Here is an 18744-nt window from a genome sequence, read left to right on the forward strand (position 1 = left end):
AAAGCCTGTGCAAACACCTGTGAACCTTAAGAGACTCATTAGATCTGTAATGGTTAAGAAATAAATGGATGACTAATACAAATGATATGTCCTTGGTTTTTTATTTTACTATGTGTTGTGCCTCTGTAACTGTGCAACATGTAGTAGAAAACAAATTCACTTTGGATGTTTGGCACCTGAGATTTTTTACGCTCAGCAGTAGTAACAGATGTCCTGCTAAATAATTTTATGCTACAGAGCTTATTTAAAGCTCATGTGAGGAGTATTCTCTGGTTATGAAACAGACTGAAATTAATTCTGATGACTCTATATGATCTACAAAAGCAAACCAGACCATCAGCAACATCATTGATTATTTCTATACAGTCATTTTTAATGCCTGAAACTGCTGGCGGGGGTAGGTGTCAGATGAAGCGATGCTGCCTTTGTTTACATTTTCCAGGGCAAAAATTTGAAGTGAGTGATACATATGACTGATAAAGAAAGCAGGATGAGATTTGTTGTTAAAAACCACCACTTAAGCATGTACAGGACAGAATCAGCAAAGAGATAAGAGGTACGGCTTTGTACACAGGGGGCACCGAAATCAACACAAACCGAAAGTTTCTCGCTGGAGTTTTAATGGCAAATCTTTATTAGTGGTGCTGAAGAGTGTGTTTGTTTCATTAGGCAAAAAATACAAAATCAGAAGAGACAATAAAGAATACATTGATTTTATTATATTACATTTTTATTCAGATTCAGTTCATTAGATTAGAATGATCTGTTTAAGACAATAGTTTGTTTCTTGACTTTTATTAGGCTTGAACATGCTGGCAGTTTTAAAGCTCCTGCTAAATTAGGTTGAAGTAGCGCAGTCTGATTTAACGTTCCTATATGTATCACATTGCATTAAACAAAGAAGCCCAAGTTCATCTTAATGTTTTTTTATCTGCCTCTTAACTCCTAACTCCTCCTATCTCTGATAGGGACTTGCAAGGGATTTCAGTAGCTAAAGGCAATGCTAGTCTTCTGGCCAATGATGCAACACTTTTCCTTCTTTGTACTTGTGTGTATTTGTTTTAGTCTGAACTCCCATGTAAAGCGACCTTGGGTTTCTTGAAATCACTATATAACTTTAAGTTTTCATTATCATTATTATTATTTAATTCCCCCGAACTTTTAAGTCATGCTTCACTGAGCAAATGGCAGGTACAAAGCAGGTACATTCCTGTGGATTTCAGTAGTTTAAAGACATTTTTTTTGTCAACTGGCCGCTGACATAACATTTTTTCTGAGAAGCACCTCCAAATACCCCCACAGTTTAAATGGAAGTGCAAAGAGGGAATATTTCTGTTTATTACAGCACATGTAGGACCTAAGTATTGTGCTGTTGGTTCGGATCATACAGAATGATTCAGATGTCTCTCACAAGTTCAGCAAAATACACGTTCTCCTGGTAATATATCTCAGACACACTGGCCTTACTAAAGACTCCTGCTCGCCATTGAAAAATGACAAAGGGCCATTTTCACTTTGACAACCTGAATGGGCTGATAATTTGCTATTTGTGTTTTCACTGTCACTTCCCTATTTATTCATGTTCTCACCAAAGAACTCTCTGCACCTGCACCTACCTTTTCTCTGAGCCCAACAGTATGAGTGGCATCGGCAGGTGCGTGTTCAGAAAGCCTTTCACCACACCTTGATACGGGTATGGGCCATGCCACTGCTGTTCATGAGAATCACCTCCTGCTTTCCTCCTAAGGAACGAAGGACTTACTCAGTGATACTTTAAAAGCTTCTGGTCTCAAATGAAACTTGCAACAATGTGAACTGGCCTTAAAATAACGTGATGATCATTGTTTCCTTGCGTACAATCACTAAACATACCTGGGAGCACTTATCACTAAAAGACTAAATGAAAGATTCCCATCATGACATATGCAGACTCACTTATGTGGCTCTTGCACTGGAGTTTGATAGTGTTTTATCTAAAAAAATTGTGAGTATATTTTTTAATTTTGTACAGAGGAACAAAATTTAGGACGCTGCAGTGGTTAGCACTACTCACAACAAGAAGGTTCCTGGTTCGAGTCTTGGTTCCGACTTAGGGGTCCTTTCTGTGCTGAGTTTGTATGTTCTTCCAGTGCATGCATGGGTTCCCTCTGGGTACTCCAGCTTCCTCCAACAGTCCAAAGACATGCTTCTTAGGTTAACTGGGGACTCTAAAATTGGCCATAGGTGTCAGCCCTGCGATTGACTGGGTGTACTCCGGCTCTTGTCCAATGACAGCCAGGATCAGCTTCAGCCCCAGAGCAACCCTTAACAGGATAAACAATATACTGTGTAGATAATGGATGGACTGACCATCATAGAAAAAAAGATGTGGGGCTCTCAAGTCCTTTTTGCTACAAATATGAAAACGTGTGCTGATTTTTGTGACCTTTAACCTTTCCACTGACGCTAGGTGTGGAGTTTAAGGCCTTGGTGCTGGGGTTCAGTTTTATTTGTTCAACTCTTAATCATTCAACAAATTATGTTGAGGTATTTCTTTTATACTGTTGGAGCTATTTTTAGAAAGTGCAGCTCTGGTACATTAATTCAATGGTTGGCTCTGTGTGTAATAAATTAGATTTTTCTGACAAGCAGCACTGATTTTAAAAATGTTTAACCCAGAACACACAGAAGAAACAAACTAAATCTGTGGAAAGAATAATGTGAATGTAACAAGTCTTTTGAAGTTAGACTGATGATTGCAGTCACACATCCACATCCAGTTTTTAGTCATTCCAACACTAATAACTATTCTATCTCAACAAATACAAGACACGTATGAACAGCGCTGGCAGAGGTCTGCAAAGTGTTTTGCTCTTTAACTTGCACAACACAGCTGCCGAGGGTTAACAGCTCTGTTAGGATACAATATAACTTGCATTACTGTTTTCCTTTCGAATTTTGTAAATGTTACCGCAGTGTCTGTCTAAGTGGATCTGCTGCGGCAGGAAGGTGAAGGTACTTATACATCCAGCTTGAACAGAACACTAACTTTTGTAATAGGTTTAATCTTATCTCAACAGTTTGCTCTTTGGTAATCTGAGAATACGTGCACCTGTTTCTGTGAGTCAACAGCAGCATGTGCTTCATTACTTACATCACCTTGCCTCCTTGACTAGATCTCACTACATGTCCACTGTAGGCTTTGTGTTTGCCAAACAAATATTTTACACATAATTTAAACACACATAATAAACATTTAGCTTGTGGTATAAAAAAAACTATTTGTGTGTGTTATTTTCCTGGTTACAAGGACCTTACAAGGAGCTACATCACAAAATGTGTGAAAATAGACCAACAATCCCAGTTGTCACGGTTTACACCAGGTTGGCTCTCATCAGAGGTTTGGAGGTCAGGGTCAGGTATATAAGCACCTGGAGAGGTGCTCACTAGTTTCCATACAGCCATGGAGAAGCTGAAGATTCTGTTTGCTGTTGTCTTGTCTCTGGGGACGGCTTCAGCAGCCACTGTAAGTCAATAAGAGCTTTAACTTTCCAGAATTTGCAAAAGTTTGAATGAGAAAACACATTTGCATGAAGAAATTATTCTGTGGTTTGTGATTTAAAGGGTTTTTTAATAATTTGGGTAATAAATCTTATCTCTTCTACTTGTTAGAATCTTTCAAATTGGATCAGTTTTCACCTTACATAACCATCTATTGCCTTCTTTGATTGCAACTTATCAGCTGGAAATTGAACAGCTGCTAAAACGCCCTTTTTCTTTCAAAAAAGGAAATTGCACAATTACAAAGAGTACCTTCTCACAACAATGTGAACTTACTCAGAAAGTCCATCTTGCACAAATGTTTAGGTATATACAGTATATTTCTTTATTTTTACAATATCACAACTATATGTTTATGTCACTTTTTTGTACATTAGACATCACTGTTTAATACTGTCATTAAATGTGACTCTTGTTCGTGTGAATGTGTTAATATATATTTTTACAATTACACAATTTTCTGTATCGGTCACTTCTTTTGACATTAGACTTCACTGTTTCACACTGTCATTAATAAATGTGACAACTCTTGTTCGTGTCCGTAGCTCGGCGTGGTTCAAACAGAAGGTGGCAGTGTTCAGGGACAGAACATCCCCCTCGGCCTGTTCCGCTCTGTGGATGTTTTCAAAGGAATCCCCTTCGCTGCCAAACCTGGAACGCTTGAAAAACCCCAACCTCATCCTGGCTGGGAAGGTGTGTAAAGATTCGCTTATAATTCTTACACTTTAAGAAATCATCCCTTTGTCACTGAGAGTTATATTGTTTCATCCTCAGGAGTGCTGAAGGCAACAAAGTTTGCTCAGAGATGTCTGCAAATCAGCATGCTCCAGACTTCCAGTTTTGGTAGTGAAGATTGCCTCTATCTCAACATCTGGGTTCCTCAAGGCCGACAGGGTAGCATTTTTGTGTTAATAGTTTTATTATAATTGCAGAATTATTGATACATGCACAATTATAGATATGTAAATGATTCCCCTTTTCACCCCCAGTGTCATCAGATCTCCCAGTTATGATCTGGTTTTATGGAGGAGGCTTCTTGGTTGGCGGCTCTATGGGGGCAAACTTCCTGAACAACTACCTGTACAGCGGTCAGGAGATTGCAGACAGGGGAGATGTCATTGTGGTATCTGTGGGATACCGTGTGGGAACTTTGGGCTTCCTGAGTACAGGCGATTCTGCTTTACCTGGTAAGAGCAAATTCACTGAACTTGAATGCTGTGTTAATGTGCTTTTGACTCAAGTTTGTTACCCAAAAAGGAAATTATGGCTTGTGGGACCAGCATGCTGCCATCGCCTGGGTGCACAGAAACATCCTCTCGTTTGGGGGAGACCCTGACAACATCACCCTCTTTGGAGAGTCTGCAGGTGGAGCTAGTGTCAGCTTCCAGGTGAGAGGCGTTAGTAGAAACACAGTACAGTACAACCTCTTCTTAATCTAATTAATATTGAACAGGAAAGAAAGGATTTAATAATAACAGCACCGAGCAACACAACACATGAACACATAATCACTACTTTTACTCTTCTTTTCAGACACAAGTGGAAATAATTTGATCACTGATGCCAGACAAATTGGCAAATAAACACAGCTATGAGTACTCATTTCAAAATGTCAACATTTGTGCCCTGCCAGAGTCTCTCCCCCCACAACAAAGGGCTGGTCAGGAGAGCCATCTCCCAAAGCGGTGTTGCCTTTTGCCCGTGGGCTATGACCAAGAACCCACGCAAGGTCGCAGATCAGGTTCGTCGTTTTCTAATAGCTGTCAACACTGCTGTCAAAGAATGAAAGAAGTCCTTATTTTACATTTATAGTATTAATATGTATAGAAGAGAAGAGAAGAGAAAAGAATAGAGTAGAATAGAATTGAACAGAAAGCCTTAATTGTCATTATACAGACTACAACAAAATTAATAAGTGCTTCACCTGAGGAATATATTGCACGGTAAATAATTTATATTGCATGGTCCATAATGTATATAGCACAGTAAAAATTATGTATATTGCGCAGTAGATAACATGTGTTGCACAGTTAATAATGTATATTGCATACAAAATAATGTATACTGCATGAAAGGTAATGCATATTGGACGGTATATAATGTGTATTGCATGGTAAATAATTTATATTGCACGGAAGATAATGTATATTGCACAGTAAAAAAGGTTGGTTTGCACGGTAGATAATGTGTATTGCACGGTAGATAATGCATATGGCATAGTACATTTTGTATATTGCCCGATAAATAATTTATATAGTATGGTTGATAAAGTATAAAGCACAGTAAAACATATGTGTAATTCACAGTAGATAAAGTATATCGCACAGTAAATTATGTATATTGCACGGTAGATAATGTACATTGTACAGTAAAAATATATCGCACTAGTTTTTGCAATGGAGGGCTAGGAGTAAAATGTGCATTTATGTAAAAACAAACAAAAAATATTTTCAACTCTAATTTAAACATGCTTTATTATCAATGGTTTAGGTTGCTGAGAAGGTTGGCTGCCCCACTGATGACAGGATGGTGGCCTGTTTGAAATCTATTGATGCTCACACTCTGACCATGGCTGTTCCCCGCATCAAACAAGGATCCCCAGATTGTGAGCATAACATTCTGTCAATTGCACAAAACATCCAGGGATCTATTTTTAGAAATATAACAGGCAATCGATTTTCAAAAATGAAGTTGAAAAAATACTCACAACATTGTTGACTGGAAAATCTAACACCTTACAGATATGTCCATGATTTACAATACCACCTGACTAATCGTGTGTCACTTCATCTCAGATCCTGGTGTGATGAACCTGCTCATGTCTCCTGTTGTTGATGGCGATTTCCTCCCCGATCAGCCCGCCAACTTGTTCCACAATTCTGCAGACATCGATTATCTCGCAGGGGTTAATGACATGGACGGACATCTTTTCACTGCACAGGACATTCCTTCCGTTGGTAACAAGAATGAAGAGACTCCTGTGTACGGCTGATTCATCTTCATCATAGCTTTTGAAGTTCAAGCAAGAGAAAGAATTAAGAGGCAGAAGACGGAAGAGTTGCAGAGTCCTTTCACTAACGACTTTGTTTTCACTGCAGAGAGGATTTAAGGAGGCTTCTTGCTTCTTATACCAAAGAGTTTGGGCAGGTTGGTTTGGAGGTCGCATTTGCTGAATACACATCCAACTGGGGATCAGCGCCCAGCCAGGACACCATTAAGAGAACTGCTGTGGACATCGGCACTGACTTCATCTTCCTGGTTCCTGCACAGTTTGCCATCTACCTGCATGCTGATAACGCCAGGTAAGGCATACTTTTTGCTTCCTTTGCCTTTACGATATCTTTCAGCCGCTGCTGATGTGTTTTGCCTCCGGAGGTTTACCTAACAATGTAACACAAATACTATTTGAAGACAGGCAAACTTTTTTTACTTTAAAGACAAAACTGCACTCTAATGTTAAACTTTCACTTAACAAGCTTTTTGAAGAGCAGTGAACCACGATCACTCAGCCTTCAGTCTGTACATAATGCATTGTACATTGTCCGTCCATCCCATTCTTATAAACACGATGTCTCTGAAACTCCTTGAGGGAATTTCTTCAAATTTGGCACAATTGACCACTTGGAGTCAAGGATTGATTAGATTTTGGTGGTCATAGGTCAAGGTCACTGTGACCTCATGTCCAATCTATTCTTGTGAACGTGATATCTTAGGAACGCCTTGAGGGAATTTCTTCAAATTTTGCACAACTGTTCACTTGGAGTTAAGGATGAACTGATTAGATTTTGTTGGTCAAAGGTCAAAGGTCACTGTGACCTCAAAAAACACGTTTGTGGCCTTAACTCAAGAATTCCTAAGCTAATTATGACAAAATTTCACACAAAATCATAAATGAAAAAAGTGATGACATTTTATACCCAAAAGATGAAAGGTCATCTTAACTGCGACAGCATCATGCTTCATATTGTCACTCAAATCCAATTCTCATTGATTTAGACCCCAAGGTACTTGGTATGAATCCACCCTTTTCACTTCCTCTCACTGGATGACAACCAGGGCAGGGGGCCTCTTGCTCCTCTGATAATCCACAACAAGCTCTTTGATCTTGCTAATATTGATCTTGAGATAATGATAATTGCATCATGTGTCAAAGCTCTTTATCAGTACTCTCTCCTCCTCTTTAAAAATAGTCTCTAAATAAGGGCAGCATATTTCTCACTGGAAACAATTCACTGGAATCATGCATGTCACCATATAATTAACTACTTCTATTTCACCAAAACATACACTTAATATTTTTTGTTTAATAACACAAACATCTAGTCGACACAGACAGAAATGTAACTTCAACTTGAGTAGTTGGCGGAGGCATACAACCGCAACGCGGTAATTGTAGTTTATCTTCTGATGTTAAAGTTCAGATTGCTGGACCGATACACTTATACTGGAAGGTTCATGAATGAAGATAAAAAGAATGTATTAATTTGTTCTTCTGGCTGTGAAAACAAATCTCCCTCTGTGAAATCTAAATCTCCCAGGTCCGGCCGTACCTTCACCTACATGCTTTCAGAGCCCAGTTTGTTGGCTGGACCAGGCAAACCCTACCATGACTGGGTGGGATCGGACCACGCTGATGACCTGCAGTATGTGTTTGGCAAACCCTTCACCACACCGAAGGCTTACGGGGACAGACACAGAGACCTGTCTGGCTATATGATTGCTTACTGGACGAACTTTGCCAGAACTGGGTAAAACAGACTTTACCTTCATTTGTCACAGTGTGAAATCGACATTTTGAGCATAATTTTACAAAAATCTACTGCAAAACCCTCTACGTATTTCACAGGGACCCAAACAAAGGAAACCTGAAGGTGCCTGCGATCTGGCCTGAATTTACCAGCGGTGGACACCCGTTCCTGGAGATCAACTCTAAGATGAACGAGAGCTCCATCAGACAGGAAATGAGGCTTCGTTTTGTTCGACTTTGGACCAGCATCCTCCCCAGCCTCCAATCAGATGCTGTCACAGATGCTCAGTGATGCATTCTTTTTTATAAAGATGCCAATTATACAAATTAAAGAATGTGCACAATAAACATTGGGAAACAAAAGATCTGATTATAATTCAATTTGAATACCTAAAGGAGTATAATTAGCAGCAGATATTTAATGATGTCAACATGAAGTGTTCATTGGAAACATTCCAGAAGCATCTGTTCTGCGGCAGTTTCAAAAACAGTTTAGTAAGTAATTCATGAGAGCTATTTCCTAATAAGCACAGCTGTTCAGATTTTCACAACAGTTTATGATTTTCCCAACAGTCTATTCACACAATGGGATACTTTTCTGTCGATCTAGAAAACAAAACCATCGCCAGGTCACTGTGATATTAAACATCCAGTTTGAACAGAACACCAACTCACCGAGCTCCAAGCTCCTCTCTCTCTCTCTCTCTCTCCCCCACCTTCTCTGTATGCATTTGTTATATTAGTGCATCTTATTAACTATGTAACTTCTTGTCCCATTAACGTTACTAACCATCTTCCCGCAAGTTTTTGAGCTCCTTGTCTCGTAGGTTCCTAGGCATCGTTGCTGCAGAACACCTGCTGCCGTGGACCTGCTTGACTCAGATTGCTACAACTATTGATTTCAGTCATCCCCATAGTATTATTATTATAGTTGTTAATGCTAAGAGTAGACCTGTTGACTTCAACTGTTACAATTATTATTATGAGCCTTACATCATACCTATCCATGTTACAATAAAGGATTTTTATTCAACATCAGAGTCCCTCGGATGCCTGTTGACTGCCTCTCCAGACCTAGGATTTATTTACTGTCAGATAGCTGGACAGTCATTTTTATCTTTGTCTCTATTCATTACTATGTTATTATTGAAACCATCGGAACCATATGTATGTATTATCTGTTGTTATTGCTATTGATGATGTGACAAGAACATATGTTATTGTTGCTCTTTTTACCTTTATGAAGTATTTCCTTGCCAATGTGCCAAATGTTGCTAAGTGCTACTCATGGTGGGTTCATGTTGGGTCTCTCTCTAAATAACATAAAAAGAGTACATGTCGATCCTTGCGCTTTTAGTATCTCCAACAGCGTGGTCTTTGGTAATCTGAGAATATGTGCACCTGTTTCTGTGAGTCAACAGCAGCATGTGCTTCAGAACTAACATCACATGGACTCCTTGACAAGATCTTATTACATGTCCACTGTGGGGTTTGTGCTTGCCAAACAAATATTTTTCACATAATTTCAAACAGGTAAACACCATTATTATCACTAAAAACCAATGCATTTATGCTTAATGCTGTTTGACATTGGGTTTTTAAAGGTGCTATTATGTAACTTTCAGAAAATCCTCATTCCTAGCGACACGGTCGGCCATTGAGGGAACTGCAGTCAACCTTCTTGTATGCGCTCGCGCGGACACCATAGACTGTATAAATAATGGACGTAGTCTCAGTGACGTCACCCATTGGTTTCTGAAGAAGCGTTTGGAAGCCCGAATTGCGCTGCCGCTGGGGGTCACCATATTGGAAATGCCAGAGACGGCTAATCTAGAGACGGGCAAAGAGGCGGAGCGCGACCGAGCTACAGCCTATGGCTGAGCTCTATGCGCGGGCCGCATGAATCAGCCAGCTACGGCTATGAAGCTAGGCTATATGCTCCTCAGCGTAAATAACGGTTATTATCCATAGACTATAAATCATGAATGAGCTGGTTTGACTTTCCCAGGAGGAGATTCTGTCGGTGACTGACTGCAGGTGTTTAGTTATCAGACTAAAGAAGTAGCGGACTCGCTGCTCGCTCGCCCGGTGAGAGAACGGCGAGCCGACACGTAACTGGAAACGTAAAAGAACCGGTCTCTTCATCACTATGGTCCGCTGTAATCTCTCCGGGGAAACGCCAACAACTCCTGACTCCTATTTACTGACCGACGATTAAATAAATAAAGGGAGCACAGTATACCTGCTACTTAGTGCTAAAAATATTTCAATACAATAACACTAGCATTTAACTCACCGAAAAGCTGGAGCTCAGACTTCTTGCACAGCCATAAAGTTCCATAAATCCCACAGAGACAGATTATTTGTCCAAACTTTGAATGAAAAAATCCCCAAAGTCTCCAACAACACAAACAGGTGAAGTTAAGCTCAGTGTCTGTGTGTCTGTGTTGACATCTAGCAGACAGCCAGCAGGATCCACCTGTCAATCAACTGATCCGACCCCTATAATTTAAGGCTTAATATGATTAAAACAGGTGTGTTATAAAAAGAATTCCCCCCCCCCGTACAGTTATCTTGAACAATAAAATTAGCTATTTATAACAAAACCATTTTTTGTACCAGGCTGTAAACATGTTTATTTCTGCTGTAAAAATGGGGATTTTCCCACCTGCTCTAATGTTATTTCTTGTTTTCTGGAGCCAGCCTCAAGTGGCCACTCGAGGAACTGCAGTTTTTTGCACTTCCGCGTTGGCTTCATTTTTCAACACCGGAGGTTGCCGCTTGGCGGACACTCGCACGCATGAACGAGCATCCAGGGTTTTTGCCGAAGACACACGAAACAGAGCATGCTCAATCTCGGCTCTGTTTACTTTTCACTGATGAGACGTGGTCAATGACCGGCATAATGTTGACCGGCATCATGTTGTCCAAAATCAACACTGTTTGTAATACCTTAGTTAATACCATGTTAGGTAGCGAAGTTATTTGTCAAGCTAGACTGACAACACTGACATACACATTCGGATAGTATTTTAGTCATAACATTAGCGAGCTCTAACATAACTACACTGCATGGATCGGGCATTGTGCTTCGTAACCAAACAGCAAATTATTCAATTACCAGCCAGATCAGCCCCGGGAGTCTGCGTGAGTAAGCTGATGTTATCCACTAGGCGGTGTTTTGTTAGGTTGCCTAACTGTCAAATCGTCTGTGATAGCAGACAGGCTAACGGTAGCTTGTTGCCAGCCTACAGCTGGCTGGCTAACCTTAGCCTAGGCAGGTAATGCAATGATATTGTCTAATAGAAAACAATTGGTAGTTATACACATTTGCTTTGTTCTGCTACATAATTTACAAAATCAACACCATTTGTTATGTTAGCTGGCGAAGTTATTGTCAAGCTAGATAACTGACAGACACACTCAGATAGTATTTTGGTAGTCATAACATTAGCTAGCATGCTAAGGTTAGCCAACTAGCTTGAACATAAATACACTGCATGACACGGCATTGTGCTTCCTAACCAAACGGCAAATTTACGCCGGCGAACCAGCAAATCATCACAAGCATAAGCGAACATCAGCCAGGCAGGGCAGGGCGGCTGGAGAGAGCTGGGATGAAGCGCTTGTGCTGTGAGAGAAAAAAACGCTGCACCCGCTGAGAGAATGCTGCACCCGGGTTTTGTTTCTATGACAACAATAAGTTGTGGGTCGGGCTTCATTAGATAAAACTTTTCATGTTGTTTATTCTTGTGTGTAGTTAGTGCTGGTGTTGTTGTGGGTGCTGGTCGTTTGTTGGCATCCATCTCAATTTCACAGCTTGCGTTGTCTCGTGCTGCACACTGTTGACTGTAGTGGTGTGGAAATTCCACACCACTACAGTCAATGGAATGAGCTTTTGGCAGAGGTATTCACGAACGTGCAGATACGTCACATCCTCTTGTTTCCCGGAAAAACCGTCCCGAGCGCTTTACATAAAAATCAGCCCATAGGTTGTTAGGGCCAATGGAGGAAGTTGGGGACGGTCTCGATTTATCAGTTCTTCTACTTTCCTTTCACACATTGGCAATAAAAAATTATATTTGATTGATGAATATATGTAAAATCTTACATATAGCCCCTTTAAGTGTGTGATGTATAGGATGTATGTACTCGCATTTTCAAATTTTTAATTTCCATAATGGAAAATAAAGCTACATTACATGGTACAGTTACGCAATTAACGTGGCTTCTATCAAAGTGCACGGCAGGCCTTGTTCACTCTTGTATGAGAATGGCAAGAGGAAAAGGAGTCTGTCGACAATGACAGAGAAGTATATTATAGTAGGGTTGTAGGTGCATTATAATAGAGGTGAATGCATATTTGAGAGTATTGATCTACAGAGATCTGGACTAAACGTGAGTTGTCCTTCACCATATTGTTGAGATGTCTTGCATGTGTAACAAACACAAACAACAACAAAGGCCTGAAAGCTTGAGCCCTGCAGGGAGGAGAGCTCGGGGCTGTGGGGGGCATTTTTCCAGCATGGTGTGGGTCCTCTTGCTCCCTTACAGGGAGGGGTCACTGCAAGTCAGAACAAAGTAGCTCTGAGTCATCATCTTTATCCTGTGATGACACATTTCTGAGTGGTTTTATTGTGTATGAACACAAAGTGAATTTGTCACCTTTTATTGTGGAGTCAGAGCTCTGATTTAGCTTTTGGTATTAAAAAAAATTTTCGTGTGGGTTTTCTAAAGTTATTTTCCTGGTTACAGTTTAAGACACGCTTACAAGGACCTACATCAAAAAATGTGGGAAAATAGACCAACAATCCCAGTTGTCACTGTTTACACCAGGCTGGCTCCGGAGGTTTGGCGGTCAGGGTCAGTGAGACCACAGGACGAGTGGATGGATTTAATGTTATATAACATTGGTAAACAGCCATTTATACCATTTACTCCTCTAAAAGGGGGATCTTGTGTATATAAGCACCTGGAGAGGCGTTCACTAGTTTCCAGACAGCCATGGAGAAGGTGAAGATTCTGTTTGCTGTTGTCCTGTCTCTGGGGACAGCTTCAGCAGCCACTGTAAGTCTATAAGAGCTTTAACTTTCCAGAATTTGCAAAAGTTTAAATTAAATGGCACAAGATTTGCATGAAGCAATTATGCTATGGTCTCTTCTACTTTTTAGATACAATAATCTCAGTTTTCACTGTGTTAGAACCTTGTATAACAGGGGTCTCCAACTTTTTTTCATCTTAGAGCTACTTTAGAAAAAATTAACATGGCCAAGAGCTACTTACATTACATCGCTGTATTACATTTCTGTATCAGTCACTTATTTTGACATTAGACTTCACTGTTTCACACTGTCATTAATAAATGTGACAACTCTTGTTCGTGTCCGTAGCTTGGCGTGGTTCAAACAGAAGGTGGCAGTGTTCAGGGACAGAACATCCCCCTCGGCCTGTTCCGCTCTGTGGATGTTTTCAAAGGAATCCCCTTCGCTGCCAAACCTGGAACGCTTGAAAAACCCCAACCTCACCCTGGCTGGGAAGGTGTGTAAAGATTCGCTTAGAAATTTCACACTTTCCCTTTGTCACTGAGAGTTATATTGTTTCGTCCTCAGGAGTGCTGAAGGCAACAAAGTTTGCTCAGAGATGTCTGCAAATCAGCATGCTCCAGACTTCCAGTTTTGGTAGTGAAGATTGCCTCTATCTCAACATCTGGGTTCCTCAAGGCCGACAGGGTAGCATTTTTGTGTTAATAGTTTTATTATAATTGCAGAATTATTGATACATGCACAATTATGGATATGTAAATGATTCCCCTTTTCACCCCCAGTGTCATCAGATCTCCCAATTATGATCTGGTTTTATGGAGGAGGCTTTATGAGCGGCGGTTCTATGGGGCCAAATTTCCTGAACAACTACTTGTACAGCGGTCAGGAGATTGCAGACAGGGGAGATGTCATTGTGGTGTCTGTGGGATATCGTGTGGGATCTTTGGGTTTCCTTAGTACAGGCGATTCTGCTTTACCTGGTAAGAGCAAATTCACTGAACTTGAATGCTGTGTTAATGTGCTTTTGACTCAAATTGTGTTACCTCGACAGGAAACTACGGCTTGTGGGACCAGCATGCTGCCATCGCCTGGGTGCACAGAAACATCCGCTCGTTTGGAGGAGACCCTGACAACATCACCCTCTTTGGAGAGTCTGCAGGTGGAGCTAGTGTCAGCTTCCAGGTGAGAGGCTTTAGTAGAAACACAGTACAGTACAACCTCTTATTAATCTAATTAATATTATACAGGAAAGAAAGGATTTAATATTAACAGCACCGAGCAACACATAATCACTACTCTTACTCTTCTTTTCAGACACAAGTGGCAAGAGTTTTATTACTGAAGCCAGACAAATTGGCAAATAAACACAGCTACAAGTACTATTTAAAAATGTCAATATCTGTGCCTTCCCAGAGTCTCTCCCCCCACAACAAAGGGCTGGTCAGGAGAGCCATCTCCCAGAGCGGTGTTGCCTTTTGCCCGTGGGCTGTGACCAAGAACCCACGCGAGGTTGCAGAGCAGGTTCGTCGTTTTCTAATAGCTGTCAACACTGCTGTCAAAGAATAAAAGAAGTCCTTATTTTACATTTATAGTATAATGTATAGAAGAGAAGAGAAGAGAAGAGAAGAGAAAGCCTTTATTGTCGTTATACAGACTACAACAAAAAGTGCTTCACCTTAGGTGCATGACATTCAGGCACAGTAACAGCTAACATGCATTCAAGTAAAACAATGTACAATGCACAGTAAATTATGTGAATTGCACGTTAATCTAAATTATATTGCACAGTAAAAATTATGTGTATAGCATGGTATATAATCACACTATACAATCGCACTAGTGGAAAAAATATTGCACTTGTAGAATTGTGATTATTGCACAAAGAGAAGATATAAATATATACATTTATAAATTAAATGATCAAAATCTTAATTTTGAAACAAATTGTTCAATACTTTTCTTGTCGGTGTCAGTGATTCATTTAGGTGTTAAGTGATTGTAGAAGGCTCAGATCATGAAGCTTAAAGTTTGAAAATGAAAGCCTGAATTTGCTCAAAAACCCAATGACTGACTTCTGTTTACAATTATAGGTACAGTTTTGTGTTTACTTTTGCAATGGAGGGCTGAAGCATGTCATAGAGAATTTGGCTGACATCATGTTAGTTTCTCTTCTCTTTGCTTTTGTGGAGTTCAGGTTGTGTCGCCAAAGCAATTAACCAAGTCCAGTCAACACAGGACGACTTAAAGGAGTAAAATGTGCATTTATGTAATAACGAACAAAAAGTAAATATGAATAATATTTATTGTTAGCATAAATACAATAAATGGCTATCTAGGATATTTTTAACTCCAATTTAAACATGCTTTATTATCGTTGGTTTAGATTGCTGAGAATGTTGGCTGCCCCACTGACGACAGGATGGTGGCCTGTCTGAAATCTACAGATGCACACATTCTGACCATGGCTGTTCCCGTCCCTGAAGAAGGATCCCCTGATTGTGAGCATTACGTTCTGTTAAAAGCAAAAAACATGCAAACATCTATTTTTGGCTGACCGCCGGGGTCAGCCCTACACAGGTCTGTATGTGACTTACTGAGTGAGTGAGAGACGGTACTTTCAGAACCGTAGAGAGAGAGAGTTGCGCTCACATGCTTTTAAACACGTTGTCATTGGCCTCATAAGGACAGTCCTTGTAACACATTGCCCACAAAAGCACACATTGACCCGTAGCGGTCAGCCACACACATACAATGTTTTGACCTAGTCTTGTTAGAAATAGGAAATCAATTTTCATGGATGATGTTGTAAAGTTAATCAGAACATTGTTGACTGAATAATCAATTGATGTCCAAGCTAAAAAATACATATTGTACAAACCAATAATACCTTACAGATATGTCCATGATTTACAATACCACCTGACTAATCGTGTGTCACTTCATCTCAGATCCCAGTGTAATGATCCTGCCTACGTCTCCTGTTGTTGATGGTGACTTCCTCCCCGATCAGCCCGCCAACTTGTTCCACAATTCTGCAGACATCGATTATCTCGCAGGGGTTAATGACATGGACGGATATGCTTTCACTGTACAGGACATTCCTTCCATTGGTAACAAGAATGAAGAGACTCCTGTGTAAGGCTGATTCATCTTCATCATAGCTTTGAAAGTTCAAGCAAGAGAAAGAATTTAGAGGCAGAAGACGGAAGAGTTGCAGAGTCCTTTCACTAACGACTTTGTTTTCACTGCAGAGAGGATTTAAGGAGGCTTCTTGCTTCTTATACCAAAGAGTTTGGGCAGGCTGGTTTGGAGGCTGCATTTGCTGAATACACATCCAACTGGGGATCAGCGCCCAGCCAGGACACCATTAAGAGAACTGCTGTGGACATCGGCACTGATTACCTCTTCTTGGCTCCTGCACAGATTGCAATCTCCATGCACGCTGATAACGCCAAGTAAGGCATACTTTTTGCTTCCTTTGCCTTTAAAATATCTTTCAGCTGCTGCTGATGTGTTTTGCCTCCAGAGGTTTACCTAACAATGTAAGACAAATACTATTTGAAGACAAGGACAGGCAAACTCTGAACTTTTATTCACTTAAAAGATGAAACTGCAGAGCTTTTTGAAGAGCAATGAACCACGATCACTCAGCCTTCAATCTGATCATTCCACGAGCATGTAGAATGCTTCAGTATTGCACTTGAACCTTTGTCAGCTCTGAATGCACAACACGGAACAACTAACAACTTTACCCTAAAGGATTTTACAAAAAACTTTTTTTATGTAAGTTGAATGCAGTGACGGGGATAGACACAAACATATTAAAGCACTTCTGCCAATAAACCACCAAGCCCCTAAATTTGGTAACCAAAATACATTTTTGGAGAGCCCAATTTAAGCTTATGTAAAACATTTTAAGAAAGGACAATTGAAAGCAACTGTACACGCCCCCCTTCCCCCAAGATCAGGGCTGCATGGTGGTGCAGTGGTTAGCACTGACTACCAGAAGGTTCCTAGTTCAAATCCTGGCTCGGACGAAGTCGGCCTTTCTGTGTGGAGTTTGTATGTTCTCCTCGTGCATGCGTGGGTTCCCTCCGGGTATTCTGGCTTCCTCCCACAGTCCGAAGACGTGCTCTTTAGGTTCATTGGTGACTCTAAATTGCCCATAGGTGTGAGTGTGAGCGTGAAAGGTTGTTTGTCTCTATGTGTCAGCCCTGTTATTGGCCCCTAGGCTCCAGCCCCCCGCAAACCCTGAACAGGATAAGCGGTATAGATGATGGATGGATGGATGGATGGAAAAGATTAAAACCAACCAAAATAGCAACAAAGCAGAAAAATGTGGTGTCCAGTTGATGAACATATGTGTCTGTTTTACAGATAAATGTTTTGTGGATATTAACAATCAGTCCACAGTGAATGTTGAACCCTGAATAATAAGAAAAATGTTTTTTTCTTCTAAGGTTAAAGTTCAGATTGCTGGGCTGATACAGACCAAACACTTATACTGGAAGGTTTATGAAGGAATATATATAGAAAATGTATTAATTTGTTCTTCTGGCTGTGAAAACAAATCTCCCTCTGTGAAATCTAAATCTCCCAGGTCCGGCCGTACCTTCTCCTACATGCTTTCAGAGCCCAGTTTGTTGGCTGGACCAGGCAAACCCTACCATGACTGGGTGGGATCGGACCACATTGATGACCTGCAGTATGTGTTTGGCAAACCCTTCACCACACCGAAGGCTTACGGGGACAGACACAGAGACCTGTCCCGCTATATGATCGCTTACTGGACGAACTTTGCCAGAACTGGGTAAAACAGACTTTGCGTTCATTTGTCACAGTGTGAAATCGACATTTTGAGCATAACTTTACAAAAATCTACTGCAAAACCCTCTACGTATTTCACAGGGACCCAAACAAAGGAAACCTGAAGATGCCTGCGATCTGGCCTGAATTTACCAGCGGTGGACACCCGTTCCTGGAGATCAACTCTGAGATGAACGAGAGCTCCATCAGACAGGAAATGAGGCTTCGTTTTGTTCGACTTTGGACCAGCATCCTCCCCAGCCTCCAATCAGATGCTCAGTGATGCATTCTTTTTTATAAAGATGCCAGTTATACAAATTAAAGAACGTGCACAATAAACATTGTGAGAAAAAAAGATCTGATTATAATTCAATTAGAATACCTAAAGGAGTATAATTAGCAGCAGATATTTAATGATGTCAACATGAAGTGTTCATTGGAAACATTCCAGAAGCATCTGTTCTCCGGCAGCGTTTCAAAAACAGTTAAGTAAGTAATTCATGAGAGCTATTTCCTAATAAGCCAGCTGTTCAGATTTTTACAACAGTTTATGCAACCACTCTTCAATACTTATGAACACGAAAATGTATTCAACAAACCAAATTTACA

General features: G+C 40.5%; 2 protein-coding genes across 2 annotated transcripts; both read left to right on the forward strand.

The window, feature by feature from the left end:
- Nucleotides 1-3442: 3442 nt before the first annotated feature.
- On the forward strand, nt 3443-8579 carry LOC138605047 (bile salt-activated lipase-like). The gene is made up of 11 exons (XM_069677121.1): nt 3443-3505; nt 4086-4233; nt 4315-4434; nt 4530-4727; nt 4798-4928; nt 5174-5281; nt 6031-6145; nt 6336-6522; nt 6639-6842; nt 8079-8288; nt 8387-8579. Exons 1-11 carry the CDS (start codon nt 3443-3445, stop codon nt 8577-8579), a joined length of 1677 nt encoding a protein of 558 aa, XP_069533222.1.
- Nucleotides 8580-13291: 4712 nt separating this feature from the next.
- LOC138605096 (bile salt-activated lipase-like) lies at nt 13292-18418 on the forward strand. The gene is made up of 11 exons (XM_069677185.1): nt 13292-13354; nt 13678-13825; nt 13897-14016; nt 14112-14309; nt 14381-14511; nt 14743-14850; nt 15713-15827; nt 16278-16464; nt 16581-16784; nt 17930-18139; nt 18238-18418. The coding sequence occupies exons 1-11, from the start codon at nt 13292-13294 to the stop codon at nt 18416-18418; spliced, it is 1665 nt and encodes a 554-aa protein (XP_069533286.1).
- The last annotated feature ends 326 nt before the right edge of the window (nt 18419-18744 follow it).

This window comes from Semicossyphus pulcher, unplaced genomic scaffold, assembly GCF_022749685.1.
Source record: "Semicossyphus pulcher isolate SPU_LCO1_2020_fin unplaced genomic scaffold, fSemPul1.0.p SCAF_28, whole genome shotgun sequence".
In the NCBI taxonomy this organism is placed as follows: Eukaryota; Metazoa; Chordata; class Actinopteri; order Labriformes; family Labridae; genus Semicossyphus; species Semicossyphus pulcher.